The sequence below is a fragment of the Echinops telfairi genome, unplaced genomic scaffold (genome assembly GCF_000313985.2).
Source record: "Echinops telfairi isolate 266 unplaced genomic scaffold, ASM31398v2 ScPeMD7_2291;HRSCAF=2852, whole genome shotgun sequence".
NCBI classification, from domain to species: Eukaryota; Metazoa; Chordata; class Mammalia; order Afrosoricida; family Tenrecidae; genus Echinops; species Echinops telfairi.
The window spans coordinates 30,132,899-30,148,605 of NW_022106189.1; the positions used below are offsets into that span (position 1 = coordinate 30,132,899).

At 60.4% G+C, this 15,707-nt stretch overlaps 3 protein-coding genes across 7 annotated transcripts in view; 1 reads left to right on the top strand and 2 right to left on the bottom strand.

Annotated features, from left to right (window-relative positions):
• Positions 1 to 380: 380 nt before the first annotated feature.
• NOL3 (nucleolar protein 3) lies at positions 381 to 3,097 on the top strand. The gene is made up of 4 exons (XM_004704841.2): positions 381 to 471; positions 1,596 to 1,898; positions 2,035 to 2,430; positions 2,552 to 3,097. The coding sequence occupies exons 2-4, from the start codon at positions 1,604 to 1,606 to the stop codon at positions 2,557 to 2,559; spliced, it is 699 nt and encodes a 232-aa protein (XP_004704898.2). The 5' UTR covers positions 381 to 471; positions 1,596 to 1,603; the 3' UTR covers positions 2,560 to 3,097.
• KIAA0895L (KIAA0895 like) lies at positions 3,094 to 10,590 on the bottom strand. 5 transcript variants are annotated; one of them, XM_045293878.1, is made up of 7 exons: positions 10,489 to 10,590; positions 6,914 to 7,554; positions 6,669 to 6,833; positions 6,335 to 6,467; positions 5,223 to 5,528; positions 4,985 to 5,082; positions 3,094 to 4,229 (listed from the first exon to the last, which is right to left on the bottom strand). In XM_045293878.1, exons 2-7 carry the CDS (start codon positions 7,496 to 7,498, stop codon positions 4,065 to 4,067), a joined length of 1,452 nt encoding a protein of 483 aa, XP_045149813.1. In that variant the 5' UTR covers positions 7,499 to 7,554; positions 10,489 to 10,590; the 3' UTR covers positions 3,094 to 4,064. The 5 variants fall into 5 exon arrangements, with proteins under 5 accessions (XP_045149813.1, XP_045149812.1, XP_004704679.2 ...); XM_045293877.1 differs by lacking the exon at positions 10,489 to 10,590 and adding an exon at positions 9,852 to 10,027; XM_004704622.2 differs by lacking the exon at positions 10,489 to 10,590 and having other exon boundaries at positions 6,669 to 6,812; positions 6,914 to 7,691.
• Positions 10,591 to 10,878: 288 nt separating this feature from the next.
• Positions 10,879 to 15,707, bottom strand: part of EXOC3L1 (exocyst complex component 3 like 1) — a 5,601-nt gene continuing 772 nt past the window's right edge. Inside the window, exons 4-14 of the mRNA XM_045293559.1 lie at positions 15,450 to 15,669; positions 14,332 to 14,938; positions 14,114 to 14,231; positions 13,828 to 13,953; positions 13,638 to 13,738; positions 13,156 to 13,266; positions 11,919 to 12,048; positions 11,701 to 11,823; positions 11,469 to 11,624; positions 11,253 to 11,377; positions 10,879 to 11,169 (exon numbers count right to left, since the gene is read on the bottom strand). Of these exons, the coding sequence (XP_045149494.1) occupies positions 10,980 to 11,169; positions 11,253 to 11,377; positions 11,469 to 11,624; positions 11,701 to 11,823; positions 11,919 to 12,048; positions 13,156 to 13,266; positions 13,638 to 13,738; positions 13,828 to 13,953; positions 14,114 to 14,231; positions 14,332 to 14,938; positions 15,450 to 15,669 (2,007 nt within the window). The 3' untranslated portion in view covers positions 10,879 to 10,979. The remainder of the gene's footprint in view (positions 11,170 to 11,252; positions 11,378 to 11,468; positions 11,625 to 11,700; positions 11,824 to 11,918; positions 12,049 to 13,155; positions 13,267 to 13,637; positions 13,739 to 13,827; positions 13,954 to 14,113; positions 14,232 to 14,331; positions 14,939 to 15,449; positions 15,670 to 15,707) is intronic.

Sequence of the window (15,707 nt, forward strand, 5' to 3'; positions counted from 1 at the left end):
CCTATCTCTGAGGATCAGCTGTGACCGGCAGAAAGGAGAGACCCAAGACCCAAAGGAGAGAGTCCCTGAGAACACTGGAGCAAAATTCCTGGGAATGGGCAGGCCCAGAATGGGGCAGCAAAGCGAACTATCTATGCCCCCGCCCTTCCCAGACCCATCTCGGGGCGCTGGGAGTCAGAGGAGAAAGCCAACTATGAGTATGGCTACATCCCTAGCCAGCGTACGACGTAGGACCTAAGTTGGCCGCTGCCGGGCTGGTTCCTGGCAGCCCTGGGGCCCCCCCTGCCCCCGCCACAGCTGTTGTGTTCCTGGTCCCCGCCTTCCCCCTCCCGCGGGAGCCATGGCCCAGCATTTTCTGCACTGTCATCTGCCGTGTGAGTGAGACAGCCCCACCCACTGGGCTCCGGGAGGGAGAGACACTGAGATTAGACAGAAGCGGAGTCCCACGCCCGGGAACCACGCCTGGAGGAGGTCGGTGAGCCCCGGCCCATGCAGGACCCTTGAAGCTTGGGAGTGGGTAGAGAGGGAAGGGCTTCCGCGGTGCGGGCGGGTGCACATGCGCAAAGGCTCCCACAAGTTTCACCAGGACCCTCTGAGAAGGATCTTGAAGGCCCTAGGATCTTGAAAGACTGGCTCAGGGGCAGAAAGAGCATTTGAGCACCAATCAGCCCGGGTGGCAAGTACCCAGCTCAGACAAAGGGCACAGCTTGGGATGAAGGGAGGAGGCAGCGGCCATCAGGAAGGAGTGGTGGCGAAGGGGGAGCCAATTCAATGGATACTTAGATGCTGATTCCCGCCTCTTCCCATGCCTACCCCCACCCCAGTGATTGGGAGTACTTGGAAGCCCTTTGCTAACCGTGGGTGGCGAGGGCGTGTGTGTTCTCGCCGAGTGTGTGTGCAGTGCGCGGTGGTATAGTAAACTATGACGCGGTGAGGGTGTATGGTGTTCCCTGGAGCTTACCGAAGGAGCCTGCCTGAATTAGAATTGGGAGTGGACAAGGGAATATTTGGGTCTTGGAGAATGGGCCCATCAGGTGAAGGGAGGGGAAGGGCTGTCCAGACTTAGGGAACAACAGCTGCATAGGCTCAAAGAGGTGCCAGGGGCTCAGGAATTCTGAGAACACTGAGTGGTGGAGGGCGGTAGAAAGGTCTGGCTGTGCAGGGTGGTGGGACGTGGCTAGAGCACTGAGGGGCAGTGGGAGGGGTGGCGGCAGCTGGTTAGGGCTGACATTTCGTTCTGCACTCAAGCTGGACCAAGTCTGATTCCAGCTCCGCCTCTTGCTCACTTCAAGCCTCTCATCTGTAAAATGGGCACAATCAGTCCTACGCTATGGGAGTGACTGAATTCTCCGGAAGGGCGGCCGGATAGGCCAGGCCTGTAACAGTATGCGGTGACTGGGGGCGCTGGGGGAGGGGGGGATAGAGAGACTTGGCAGCACTCGGCACACAAAAGGAGAGAGGAAGAGACAGGACCACAGGGCCAGAGAGGGCTATGAACAGAAGCCCACTCAGGGTGAACGTCGGGCGCTCGCACACTGGAGGTCAGGGCGAGGGAGCTCTGGCGCCCATTAGCCCTCTGCCCTTCCATCATGCAGCCTGGACCATGGGCAACGCGCAGGAGCGGCCATCGGAGATGATTGATCGCGAGCGGAAACGGTTGGTGGAGACGCTGCAAGCCGACTCCGGGCTGCTGCTGGACTCGCTGCTGGCACAGGGCGTGCTCACCCAGGCGGAGTACGAGGCGCTGGACGCGCTGCCCGACGCCGAGCGCAGGGTGCGCCGCCTGCTGCTGGTGGTGCAGGGCAAGGGCGAGGCCGCCTGCAGCGAGCTGCTGCGCTGTGCCCAGCGTACCGCGCGCGCGCCGGACCCGGCTTGGGACTGGCAGCACGTGGGCCCTGGTGAGCGCGCTCGAGAAGGCGGGGACGGAGCGGGGGCGGGGCCAACACTAAGCGGGAGGCGGAGTTGTCTCCTGATTGGGTGTTTGCAGAGAAAAGTAAGAAAGGGTACTAAAAACAATCCTCACCCCCACCCCAGGCTACCGGGACCGCAGCTACGACCCTCCATGTCCTGGCCACTGGACGCCCGAGACTCCCGGCTCGGGAACTGCTTGGCCCGGACTGCCCAGGGCTTCTGAAGGGGATGATGCTGGGGGCCCTGAGAGCTCTGAGGCGGTGCAGTCTGGGATCCCCGAGGAGCCCGAGCCGGAAGCCTCTGACAGGATTCAGCCAGGGCCAGAACCCCAAATGGATCCAGAACCTGCACTGGAGGTAGAGCCTGAACCGGAGCTGGAGCCGGAGCCGGAGCCCGAGCCGGAGCCGGAGCCGGAGCCTGCGCCCGAGCCGGAGCCGGAGCCGGAGCCTGCGCCCGAGCCGGAGCCCGACTGCAACTGTTCCTGCGCCTGGGACGACGCAGCAGAGGCGGGGTCAGAAGGTGTGTGCTTGGCCTAACCCTACACCTGACTGGCTGGAGGGTCAGGAAGTGGAAAGTGGTAGTGGCCGGTGGGTCCCACCTCACTGACACCGCCACCCCCCCAATTATCTTCTGCTTTTAGATTTCTGAAGACCAAAGCACCTACCAGCGGCTTCCTGCCCAAACCAGGAGGGACTCGGGGTCACTGCCACCAAGCCTCCAAGTGACCCAGCGCCTAAGGAAGTGAACAAACGCCTGAGGGGGCGGCCTGGCCTCGCTCCATGATTCCTGGTCTTTGTTCCGGAACTGGTGGTAGCTGGGTGCGTGCCCCTGAGTACCAAAGACCTGTAAGCTCTATGTCCCTCCATGCCCAAGGCTCAGCCCCATGCCCACCCTCAGTAGCCCAGGCACTGACTCCCCTGCATGACAGCCCTGGGCTTAAATCAGAGAGCTAGCAAAGGGGGCTTCTCTCTCAGAGCTCAGAAAGCCTTGGGTGAGAGATTAGCGGGAGGGACAACATGGATCCTTCGGTAGGTAGACTGAGCCCACAGACTTGCCATCGCTGTTGTAGGGCCTGGCTGCCCCTGCACTGGGAGTTCAGTGAGGACACTGACCAGTCATTGGCAAACAAGGGGCTGTTCTGGGCGTCCGCGTTCTTGACTGAATGAATAAGGACGTTCCGGCTGTGTTTCTGCGTTTTACTGGTGGGAAATGTGCAGCCCAGAGAAGCTGTGGGGCTGGGTCAGCCTCACACAGTGAGTCTGCGGTAAAACTGGAAGCAACAGCTACCTCTGCGCCTTCCCTGGTCCAGGGGGGCTCAGGGCTAGGGACAACAAACCCTAGGGGGCTGCCCCTCAGGTTTGCTGACTGGGTGCTGTCAGTTTACATCACCCTTCATGAGAACCAGCTGTGAAGGCAAAGACAGGACTAGCTGAGGCTGGGAAAGGGGAAAGGGGTGGATGCAGGGGTGGATGAGCGCTTGCCCTGGGCTCACAGGCCTGAGGCAGAGAGAGAGAGCGATGGGAGTAGGGCTGAGAACAACCAGTGCCTTCTAGGGGAGCCATCCCCCCCCTTCAGGGGCTGCCTCTCAACCTTAGGAAGCAGAGCGCATACACAAGGACTATATGCAACCCGTGGTAGAGGCAAAGTCCTGAGAAGCCCATCCCAGGCCAGCTGGGTCTCTACCACAAGGACCCTTGCCCCTTCAGCCTGTGTGAAAGCTAGGAGCCCAGGCTCAGGCCATCACCCCAGGAGAAGGGTCCCAATCTCCACCAGGACCCAGTGAGAGGTAGACAGCGTGGAAGCTGATGGAGCACCAAGGGACCAGGTGGGGGAAGGGAAGGGCTGGGCTCATCAAACATCAGGGTGCCTCATGCAGGAACAAGTTTCTATTCCCAACCCCCCTCCCCAATCCATGCTCAGCTCCCCAGCTGGCCCAGCCTCCCCTCTGTTCATCACTGGTTTGCCTGCCATGCGGCTGGCTGCTGGTCCCCAGCTTCGTGGAAGCTAGCCAGTGTCCTACCCAGGATGCTCCTGCCCTCCCAGCTCTCCAAGAAACACCCGGGCTGTGGAAGCACAGAGCAGACAGCTTCTTGTTCAGGGGGCCAGCCGGCAGCCCCCCTATCCAGGGCCTCGCCTGTGCCCCCCGACCAATCTCAGTCTGGCAGCAGCTGGCCCAGCTCTGCCTCATCCAGCCGGTTGGTGGCCATGATGTGTTCCAACTGCTGCTGGTAGCGTGCCAGGTCATGCATGAAGTGAGGCACCCGGACCTTGTCCAGCACCCCGTGGGGCCGCAGGTGGTCCACATCCTCATAAGATACCTGAAGGGGAGGGCACTGGGTCTCAGGAGTAGGCAGAGCACTCTGGCCGCTGGTCTCAACCCTAGATGAATACTCATGACCCAGTGCTCCTGGGACTCCTTTCTCTGCCACTTCACCTTCCTCTTCCTGTCCTCCGACATATGCACCTCCAGCTCAGTCCTGGGTCTCGGCTCTCATTTCTGCCTTGTGTACACACCCCACTCCTCCCTGCAGCCTAACCTCTCTCCCCACCTCCATACTCAGGTGTCTAATCATTCGTGAGCCTTCCCCAGGACATCCTCCGGACTCCCATCTCCAACAAGCCGCCAGGAAGCTCTGACTTAAAAGAGGGATGCCATTCTCTAACTCCCCAGCTCATTCCTTCCTTTCTCCACTCCACCTGTATGGCCAGGTCAGCCTGCCCCCTGCCCCTGAGACTCTCCCATCCACCACTCTCCCCACAAGTCATCCAGTAAAAAGCTTCTAGAGCAAGCTCCTGTGCCATTCAGCTCTACTGCGCCCCTCCCCTCCTGGCACAAATGCCTAGGGCCAGCGACTTGGTCCTCACCATACCTTCGTGACCGCCTTCTGACCCTGGACCCTCCTCTTTGAGTGACAATATAGCCGGCCTTTAGCCTCCCATGTCCACCTCTGCCCTCGCTGCCCTCTCTAGAGCGCCCAGGCACCCACCTCGCAGGCAAGCAACCCATCCGAGGATTGGAATAGTTCAGGAAGGGGGCAAAACCGACGGCCTTCTGCAGCCCCTGGCCTCTCACCTTGCCCAGTGAGGTCAGCAGCTGGAAATCGATGCTCTTGCGGTGCCGCAGGATGCGCACGATGCCATCCAGGTATACCTGGTCTTTGCTGAAGCAACCTGGGAGCGTGGGATGGAGGGGAGCTATGAGACCCTGGATCGGAGGCCTGGTCCTTTGCCCCCGCCCTCCCTCCTCATCCTCTTCCTCCCCGCTCCTGCCCCCAGTTCAGGACAACTCGGCCTCTGATGCAGCCACCCACCAGGGTGCGAGGTGTCTGTCTGGCCGCGCTTGGCTCTCACGCAGTACTCCCAGCGCACGTTGGCGTCCTGCACGTAGCGCTCCAGGTCCTGGAAGAGCTGGCGGAAGGACATGTGCGCGGCTTGGTGGATGGTGTAGTAGAGCAGGGCGGCCCGCCACAGGAAGGGCTGCTTGCGGAAGAGCACGCTGTGCAGGCTGGCCAGACCCTCCTCTGTGGGGTTGGCTGGCTGCAGCCCGAACTGCGCCCGGCCCTCGGCGCTGTGCCATGGCTGCTGTGCATTGTTCACGCCCCGCAGGTAGTGGGTGCCTGCAGGGAGGTCGGGCGTGGGGAGACAGCGCTGGGTGGGCCGGCCCAGGGACCCTCCCCTTGCCCCCTGGCCCTGCCTCCTGGCAGCAGGACCTCTATCTGGCAAGGCCACCTCGCACATCCTCCAGGTCCCAGACTCACTCCACTCAGGGGCTCTTGTCACAGTTCCCTTCAACCCCCTCCCTCCCTCCCCGCTCCTCTCCGGGCAAAAGCTCACCCGACCCCACACACTAAGGGAAGAACCTCCTCAGTAGAGTCTCGGAAGCAGGACACCCCCCTCGCTCACATCCTCACACTGCCCCAAAGTCACAATGTCCTCAGCCCCAGTGAGGGGAGCGTGGACACGGACAGCACCCTGTCCTTCTGCCCTGATCATGCTGACAGCACGCAGGCCGGTGGCAGCTTTCTTGCTGAGGCAGGGCAGGCAGAGAGGCGCCACCCTACAACCCTAGGCCCTCCTGAAGCGGGCTCCAGGTCCTCAGACAATCCCTCCAGCCTCCTACCCACCCTGGAGGGCCTGCATGCTGGCCAGGCTGGTGGGAGCCCAGTGGTGTTCCCTCTAACCTCAGCACCAAGAGAGATCTGAGAGAGACACTTTGAAGGGGTTTAAGGGTTGAGCCCCAGAGGTGCAGGCATGACCCTTCCTATCTCTGTGAAGGAGGCTGCAGGCCAAGGAGGGGGCCAAGGGGGGGAAAGGGGAGGTGGGGTTCCTGGGGCCCCTCACTGACCCCATCTCAGTTCCCAATCCCCTCTCATCCACATTCACCTTCCCACCCCACTACCCCCTTGCCCACGGACCCCCTGACCTATCTCGTGCCGTAGCATGCCCTCCAGCCAGTACTGGCGAGCTCCTGTCAGGTTGATGGCCAGCGTGGGCCGGCTGTTCTCCACCATCATCACGGCCTGGGACAGCAGGTCCTCGCTCAGCTGCACCACCACCTGCAGGTACAGTGCCCTGAGCCATGGCCAGCCACTAGCCCCAGGCCACCAGGCCGGACACCAGCTGCGCTCTGAGCCAGCCCCCAACTCCCAGGGGCAAAGACCAGGGCAAAGTTACCAGGTGGGCTGGCAGCACCTGCTAGGCAGCCTGCTTTGAGGTGCTTTGAGGCAGGGTGGGTTGGGCAGGCAGGGGAAGCTCACCTCCCCCACGCAGCCCTCCTTCTGCATGTATTTGCGCACAGTGGACCAGATCTGGCTCTTGCTCAGCAGCTGGCCCCCGGTGGCGGCCTCAAAGTGTTCATAGGTACCAAACTTCTCCAGGACAGCCTCAATGATGCCAACCGCCTGCACACAGGGCAGTGAGGGCTGATCAGGGCAGTGAGGGCTGATCAGGCCAGGCCTCTCGGGCGGTTGGGGTCTGAGTGAGGGGGGCGGTTGGGACTGACCTGGTGAATGAACTGCCCGGATGCCTCGCAGTACTTCTCCAGTACTGCAGTGGGCATGGGCTCCTGGTACTTGAACTGCGGGTTATAGGTGAACTGCGACTGGAAGAACTTGTCCCGCTCACTGTCCATGTTGATCGGTCGCAGGGCCACCAACATGCAGGGGCTCTTGTTGGCAACACGGCCTGGATCCTTTCGGGTCTTAGCAATGTGAGGCAGGGAGGCTGCAGGCCGCAAGGTGCCCACGCCTGGGTTCCATCCCCGTGCAGGTGGGGCTCGCCCCTGGCTGCCACGCCCCTGGCGGCCAGTGCAATTTACGGTGCAGGTACTCTCACTGCGACGCATGTGGCTGCGGCAGTGCAGCTCTGAGAGGGGCTTGGCCTCAGGCCGGGGATCCCGAAGTGCTGAAGGAACGGACAGAGCCAGGGGCAGGGGCAAGGGCAGGGGCAGATGCAGGGGCCGAGACCAGGGGTATAGAAGAGGCCCATCTCCATCTGCAGGCTTTAGCCTGGTGCGCAGGGAGAGGGGACTGGTAGGTGGGCTGGGGGGTGCCTGCTCATACACCTGGGCCCCAGAGTCCAATACCATTCTGTCCTGTGGGTCACATCCGGCTGGGCCACTCCAACTCCCCTCACGGTCAACCTCTGAGGACACAGGAAGGCATGCAATTGGTGAGGCCCAGAGGCCCTTGCTGAGGTCTGGGTGACTTCCCCCAACCTCTGGCTGGCACCCAACTAGGCTGGGCTGGGTGAATGCAGGAGGAAGAGCTTCACAGGCCATCCAGGATGAGGGGTTCCTAGGGACCCCTCAGTCTGTGAGCTCCTGAGAGCAAGGAGACCCCCTTTTCCTGTAAGTCTCACCCCTGCACCCTGCCCAGAGTCAGAACCGTGCAGCAGCAAACGCCACCTAAGTCATCTTCTCAGCCCCTCCCCTCCCACCTGGGCCTGCCTCCCTCCTCCAACCATCTGACCTTGGCTTAGGCCAGCTCCCAGGTCCATCTGTCCAAATCCAAATTAACACTAGCTTTTGGAGTGGGGTGGGGGAGCAGGGAGAAGCTTCGGGAAGCTCAAGCCAATCCCTGGCCTGCCCTCCTAGCAGTTGCTTCTTCTGCAGTTGTTCCCTCTGTAGTGGCACCATCCCAGCTGTCAGCCACGCCCAGTGGCAGGCCGCTCACCGTGACTCTGCACCAGGCCTCAGTCCACTCCATTCTCTCCAGCCAAGCCCACCCTTGTCCTGCTCAGGGACACAAGTCCAGTATTTCTCCTCTCTCCTGCCTCAGCAGTTTCAGCCTCCCGGTTGGAGTCTCTTCATCAGCGGAAGCCCATGCTGTTATTTCTCCACTCAGAGAAACAAAACAATACCCTGGCTGGACCGTCAATGCTTTCACCTAGCCGCCCCATTGCTTTTCCCTCCAGCTGCCCCTAAGAGTCATCGACTCCATCTCCAATTCTTTCTTTCCTGTTCAGTCTTCAGTGCACTCCAATGCAGTGTTTACTAAGTCCCTACTCTCCCATCAAAGCAGATCTGCCAAGGTCACTGATGATCTTTATACGGAGCAATTAATCACATCCTCCTGGAAAGGCATGTCCACTTGGCTGCCAGGGCCCTCTTCCTTGGTTCTCCACTTCCCTCCCTGGCTGGTCCTTCTCTGTTTCCTTTGCTGATTCATCATTACTTCCCAGGACCCTCTGCCCCCCGACTCCAACACACACACACACACACACACACACACACACACACACACACACACACACACACACAGAGTAATGTTCCAGGGCTTATCTATGGAACCTTTTCTCCATTAGTACTTGGCTACCTAGGTGAGGCTCTCTGCTCTCATGAAGGCGTACAGTCTTGGAAACCCAAGGTGTCCCACAGGTGGAGTTCTACTCTGTCCTACTGGGTCTCTGTGAGTCAGAATGGGCTCCAGTGGGTCTACCTCGAGGGAGGCCTAGGTGATGAAAGAGCCCCGATGGTGGAGTAAGCATTGGGCCGCTGAGCACCACCCTGAAGGTTCAAAGCCAGTAGCCACTCCAGGGGAGAAAGACGAGGCTGTCTGATCTTGTAAGCTGTACAGTCTCAGAAAATCTGCTCATCCAAGAGAGTCGAGATGAATCGAAATTGGCTTGATGGCAGTGGGCCGCTAGGTGAGAAAGGGGTTTCGATGCCCCGGGGCCAAGTGTTGGCAGCTAACCGAAAGGTCGGCAGCTGAATCCACCATCGGCTCCACAGGAGAAAAGGCCTGGCAATCTGCTGACAAAGATGATGACCTAACGGACTCTGTGGGGGACATCCTCCTCTGTTCCATAGGGTGGCTATGCGTCTCCATCGACAACCACAACCTGCGCGATCCCATCCATTGACATGGCTCTAAAGACACTGGCGGAGGCTTTGTCTAAAGCTTCAGGCCAGTCTACCAGTCTTCCCTCTCTGACCCTGCATGCCTAAAAGGTCCTCTAAGGGAGCACACCACCCCTGCCTGGAAGGTTTCCCTGTGTGTCCCTGCATGGCTCACTGCCCCACTCTCCTCAGGTCCCCACACAGCACCACGCTATCAGGAAACAGGAAACCCCTGCCCTCTCCACCACAAACTCCTCTTTCTTGCCTTCTTGTAGTCGTACCAGTTGTCATCATCTGGGGCACAGCAAAACTGGCTGTCCCTCTGTATTATTGTCAGAGACCAGGGCAGTGTCTGACCCAGAGCAGAAGCTCAATAAATGAGGGACACCCCTCCCCCCCTCAAGAGTTCATCTCAGAACTGGCATCATCCTTTCCCAGGCAGGATCTTCCTCCTCGGGCAGTGCCCCAACTGCCCAGAGTGGCTCCAGACCTCAGCCTCCACTCTCCTCAGCTCCTTGGATGCTTTCCCGGACTCCTCATTGGCCTCTGGGGCTCGACCTGGGCCCGTCTTCTCCACCTCCCCTTCTTTCATTTAACCTACCTCCTCGCACCGACCAGAATACGCCTGCTTCTTTCATGTCTCGGGTCCTTCTGCCAGGAATGCCCTCCCAATGGTGGCTTCCTGGAGCAAACTCTTAACCATCCTTCAGGGCTCCGTTCAGGCCTCACCTCTTCTGTGAAGGCTTCCTGGGATATAGGGACTGGCTCCCCAATGCCTGGGCAGCTTCTCTACCACCCTAGGCTATCCCTGTCAGAGCCCGGGGTCTGTGTCCTCTGCCCCGCCCCCCGCCCCCATCGCTTGAACAACCCGAGAGCAAAGACAAGTCTCATTTGGCCCCCAGTTTCAACCGCCCAGCACTACACGCTGATGAATGAATGGATGGACCAAAGGAGTCCCTGACAACTGAAGGCGGGGTCTAGTGACAAATGAGAGGGTGTGGCACTCGCTAATAAAAGAACCGGGAGAAGATAACATGGAAAAGGGCCAATAGGGACGAGACACAGAGGAGGGGCGTGACCTACAGCCAATAAGCGGCGGGGGATGGGGTGAAGGGCGTGCCCAGTGGAGGGCGGGGCTGGAGGACAATGGAAGGGGGCTCTTTATTAGCTAAGGGGAAGTCACGCGTGGAGCGTTCTCTCGACCTACTGGGGGTCCCAACCGCGTGCCGCGTCCCAACCTGTTCTCTCCTTTACTGGCTGCCGCTGTTCCCGTTCCGCAGCGCCTGTCGCCTGCCGCCCCGCACTCCGGAGCCTACACTGGTGACGCACCACTCGGGCGCGCGTACGCTCACTGGATGGTGCGCAAGTTCACGTCAGTCTCCGCGGTGGCGCGCACCCTAGCCCACAGCCAGGGGCGGAGCCAGGCAGGGGAAAGGGGCGGTGTCCTTCGCCGCGTCACGCCCCTGGGCGGGGACTCACATTCGGCCCATCCTTCCTCCGGAGCCGTGAGGTTTCCAGCTCTCCATCCCAGCACCGATACGTGACAGCGGCCGAACCTAGCCCGGTAGGGTCGCAGTCCTTAAACCCGGGCGGGTGCCCGGATACCACACCATACTGTACGTGACCCCTAATCTTTGCGGACACTTTTATTTCACAGCCCCTCTCCAACACACGTACTCGTAGATCCCGGCGACCACAGGCCATGACTTTATTCTGCAGGCAATGGGCGTCAGGCGCAGGGCCCCGAGGGAAGGCAGGAGGATGGCACGGGTGTAGGCGCGGGGACAAGGCTGAAGAGGATGCGGCGTCCCTCGGGGGGCGAGGGTGGCGGGACGGCTTGCAGAGAGCTGAGTGCGGCCAGGCGCTGCTCTCGGGACACGTCCCCGCGCAGATCCAGGAGGGCAGAAACGTGGTCCTCGCTGCCGGACACCCGGAGGCGAGTCAGCCCCACCCCGCGTCACGGCTCCCAGCTTCCCCCCCTCCGAGCCTGGGGTCTGCGCACCTCACGTCGGGAAATTGTTGCCGCAAGCCCGCCACTTCCAGGCCAAGTAGCGTGGGATCCTGGAGGCTCAGTAGCTCCCGGAGGGCGAGCAGCACTGGTGCGCACTGCGCGCCCTCCTCCAGGCCCTGTTCCGAAGCGGTAGAGTCTCAGCCGCCTCTCGGCCCCCACCCTGCCCCGGAGCCCCGCCCATCTGCCTCTCGCCAGAGGAATTCCTACCAAACCCTGGAAGAGCTCCTGCAGCTGTGTGGCATCCTGGCGCAGGCGCTCGGCGGCCTGGGTGCGTTCGGCGGCTCCGCGGCACGCTAAGCGACCCTGCATCAGCGCGTGCAGGTACTGCAGCACCACGGTGCGCTCCGCCTCAGCCAGCAGCAGCTGTGGGACAGGTGCTCAGGCGGGGCCAGGTCGCCTTTCCCACCGGCGCTTCTCCCTGCCCTCCCTCCCATCGCACCTGGCCCGCGGGGCTCCGCACTCGCCAGAAGTCCCTGCAGAAGCTCGCTGTCTTCTGGCACACATCGTCCAGCAGCTCGGGGCTCGATAGCCACCGACGCGAGGGAAGAGACGCAAACAGGGGCTGAGGGGAGGATGGGGATGGCGCTGGGGGGTAGGAGGGCGATCCAGACCCATAGACAGTGCCTCTCCACCTCCCGCCCCCCAACAAAGCCGCACCTGGAGCTCGGCCACCAGCGCCTCCAGCACCAGGCGGCAGATCCTCCTCTGCAGCTCGTCCAGTGCGGCTTCCACCCGAGGCAAGGTCACTGAAGCCACCCCGTCAAGCTGCAGGACGGACAGAGATGACCTAGACGGACCAAAATTGGGGCTTCAGGACCAAGGCCAAGGCCAAGGCCTGCAGGGCCCGCTGAGGTACAGCTACCTGGGCGCCACCTGGTGGCGCCTGTGTTTGGCGGCCAGGGACCAGAAGGCCTAAGGCTGGGCAGTGCAGTGACAGAGCTAGAAGGTCTCTAGACCCAGCTGGACTGGGCTCTAATGGGTGGTAGGGCCTTGAGCAAGCCTTATTTTTAGGTTCCTGTCTGCTCCTCCATAAAGGGAGGGAGTGAAAACCATCATTTCCTGTTCTGCCCTCTGCTGCCCTCTCCCACTCTCCCCCACACCCCCAATCATAAGCTCCAAGGAGAAGAGAAGTTTTCTGCTTTGTTCACAGCTGTGAACAGAGTAAGGCATTTGTTGAACGAATGAACAACAGCACTGTTCTGGGCCAGGGGCTGGGGAGGTACTTTCCATCTGTTATCTCATGTGATTCTGAGAACACACACACATACACACATACACACACATAGCCTCCTCACTGCCATTGAGTTGATTCTGACTCAGTGACCCTAGAGGGCAGGATAAAACTGCCCTCTGATATCCTAAGACTGTAACTCTTTATGGGAGTAGAAAACACAGTCTTTCTTCCAAGGAGCTGCTGGTGGCTTTGAATTGTTGACCTTACAGATGACCTTTCAGATCACAGCCCAACGCATCACCACTACACCACCACAGCTCGTCCCCCACCTGGTACTGATGAGAAAACTGAGGTCTGGAGAGATGAGATCATGTGCCCAAAGAACCCGCACTGGCCCCACTACTGTCCATTTGTCAAGTTGGACTCAGCAGTTCTAGAAGCCAGAGCAGAACTGCCCCACAGGGTTTTCAAAGCTGTGATCTTTACTGAAGCCAATGGCCTCATCGTCCTTTCAAGGAGTGGCAGCTGGGTTTGAACTGCCGACCTTTCCAGTGGAAGCCAAGGTTTAATCCGCTGCACCACCAGTGTCATACAAGAGATCCCGCATTGAGGCCTGGAGATATGTGGGTCCAAAGCCCCAGTGGCCTGGTACCAGGCCAGTTACATCCATAACAGATACGCAGTCAGGATTTGTGAAGGCGGTCCAGGTATGCCTCCTACCTGAGCGCTGTGTGGTGATTGAGTGTGGCCAGTAGGTAGGGCACGTAGTGAGGGGCTATGGCTTCACCCCTGAGGTGGTCTCTGGAGAATCGGATCAGAGCATCATTGAAGCTGCAGGGGGGCAGAGATGGCACATTTGTTCCTTGGCACCTTCACAATCTACTTGGCCTCAGTCACCATAGAGTTGATGCTGGCTCATGGAAACCCTATGTGCAGAGTAGAACTGGTCCCAGGAGGTTCAAGGCTGTGACCTTTCAGAAGCCCTGAAATGGAGGTGCCTCAGGCTGGGTTCGAGCCACCAATCTTTGGGCTGGTAGTTCAGCTCCTAATTTGGCTCTTCCCATCACCCCCCACCACCACCACCCAACACCGAGGTCCAGTCTGCAGGAACCCCTTGCCACTGGTGTGCCCTATTCTGTCAGCCACCCTGGGGTCCCGGAAGCAGTGCCGGGGGTTGGGATCGGATTGGCGTCTTGGCAGACCTCCTCAGAAATGTGCTCAGTTCTGACAGTGCCATGCCGTGCATACGCCGCTGCAGTGACTCCCCGACCAGGCTGGTGACCCGGATGTTCTCATCCAGGATCTACAGGCAGGAGAATGGGTGAGCTGTCAGCAGAGCCCTTAGCCCTGCCTTCCTCCCTGCCCCCCACTGTGGGCTGCCACCCCACGAACCTGCAGTACAATGGCTGGCATGGATGAGTGATAAAACCCAGATGGGTCTGTGTCAGGCTGCTTCTCCAGGCCCCACTCAGCCACCTCCCCATCCAGCGCCTTCTGCAGCCACTGGGCTACACTGGCCTGGGGGAAGGGGCGAGGGGCAGAAGATTGTGGCAGGCCACTGACCGCATCAGAGACAAGAACCCGTGACAAGTGACCATGGGACAACACGTGCCACTGCTCACATAAAGGCCTGTGGCTGATCGGCAAAGCTGCTGGGCTCCAGTGCCCCATCACTCACCTGGACTTGCTTCACAAAGGTGGTCTCCAGCTGCTCCATGTTCTCCAGGCTCAACAGAGGCTCCAGCTGGGACACGTCAGCTTCAGGGCCCAGCTCCAGGCTCCCCATCATTTCGGGCCTAGAAGTAGCAGGTGGTGGGGCAAGGGAGGGGCGGTGTTGGTGTCACCTGGAACCCCAGCTCTGATCCGCCCCCCTCTCCCGTTCCCGGGGGCACTGACCCGAGGTACACGTGCTGTGCCCAGTGCAGCAGGGTGAAGGCCTCTGCGGCTCCCAGCTCAGGCCACACGAGGACTTGCTGCAGGCTGCGGCGCAGGCCACCGTGCAGGGTGTGGGCCCACAGGCGGACCACCTTGTATTGCGGCGGGCAGCAGGGTGCTACTAGAGCTTCAGCTGTGGCCAGTTGGGCTGGCAGAGCCACGCGCAGAGCTTCCAGCCAGTCTGCAAGGTCCCCTGGCCCAGGCAACAGGGATGTCCCGAAGTGGACCCGTTCCAGGCCCTCCTGTAAGGCCCGCAGAAAGCGCTGCCGCCAGTCCCAGGGGGGCTGCCCAAGTGGGCTCGTGTGCCCCGCCTCGGCCACACGCACAGCGGCCACCAACTGGGCTGGGTCCTCTCGGGCCAGCTGTCCTGCAGCCCCTGCGGCCCTCTCCACAGCCAAGCCCAAGGCCTCTGTAAGAGGGCGCAGCCCTTCAAAGACTGGCAACTCCAAGCCCCCCAGGGGTGCCCGTGTGTCCTCTCGCAGCTGTTCCAGTTCCCTAAGGCTCACATAGGCCTCCAGGAGCCGCCGAGCATCAATCAGGGTCTGTGTGTGGGCCACTGCCGCAGGCACTAAAGCAGAGGGAGCAGAGGCTGCTGTGGGGCCTCCTCCTGTGGAGGAAGCTGAGGCCCTGGCCAATCGAACCAAACTCAGGCCAAGTTCTCGGGGCCTGCTGACCCAGGGGCCACCCTTGCACTGATGGAACATGATATTGGGGAGGGTCTCAGAAGGCAGTCAGGGGGCACTTGAGTAGCTATTTAACCAGCTTGTTAAGGAAATATGAGAGGGTTTCAAAAAGCACAGGAGAAAATTCCCTTATCTTTTCATTCCATTTTTCCATGAACTTTTTGAAGCTCCCTCATATTTCAAGATATTGATAAGCAGGGTGGCCAGTCACTTTGTGTAGTATACAAAGAAGAAGGACTCGGTACTTTACATCAGGCTTTCTATGCTACACAAAGCCTGCATCACTCTCTGGGAGGTCCCTCCAGGTATCCCCTTCCCCACTCCTCTACCCCCACCCCACACACCTGTGTCCCAAGATCTGGGCCAGGGTCCATCGACTAATGCTGGAGCACTCACCTGCTCGAAGCCGGGGCAAGAGTTGAGACAGAGCCTGCAGCTGCTTGTGTTGGACAACCCGCTCCCGAAGGGGCTCCAGGGTTTGAGCCCCCTCCGCCAGGTCCTGGAGCTGCCTTTGAGCCTGGCCCAGGGCCTCATGGGCTCCCTGCACAGCCTCTAAGGCCCTGGCCAGCTGTCCCACACCAGTCTGCACGCCCTCCAGGTAGGACTGCACCACCGACTAAGAGGGGGGAGCATCTGGTAAGACCTGGTAGGCCC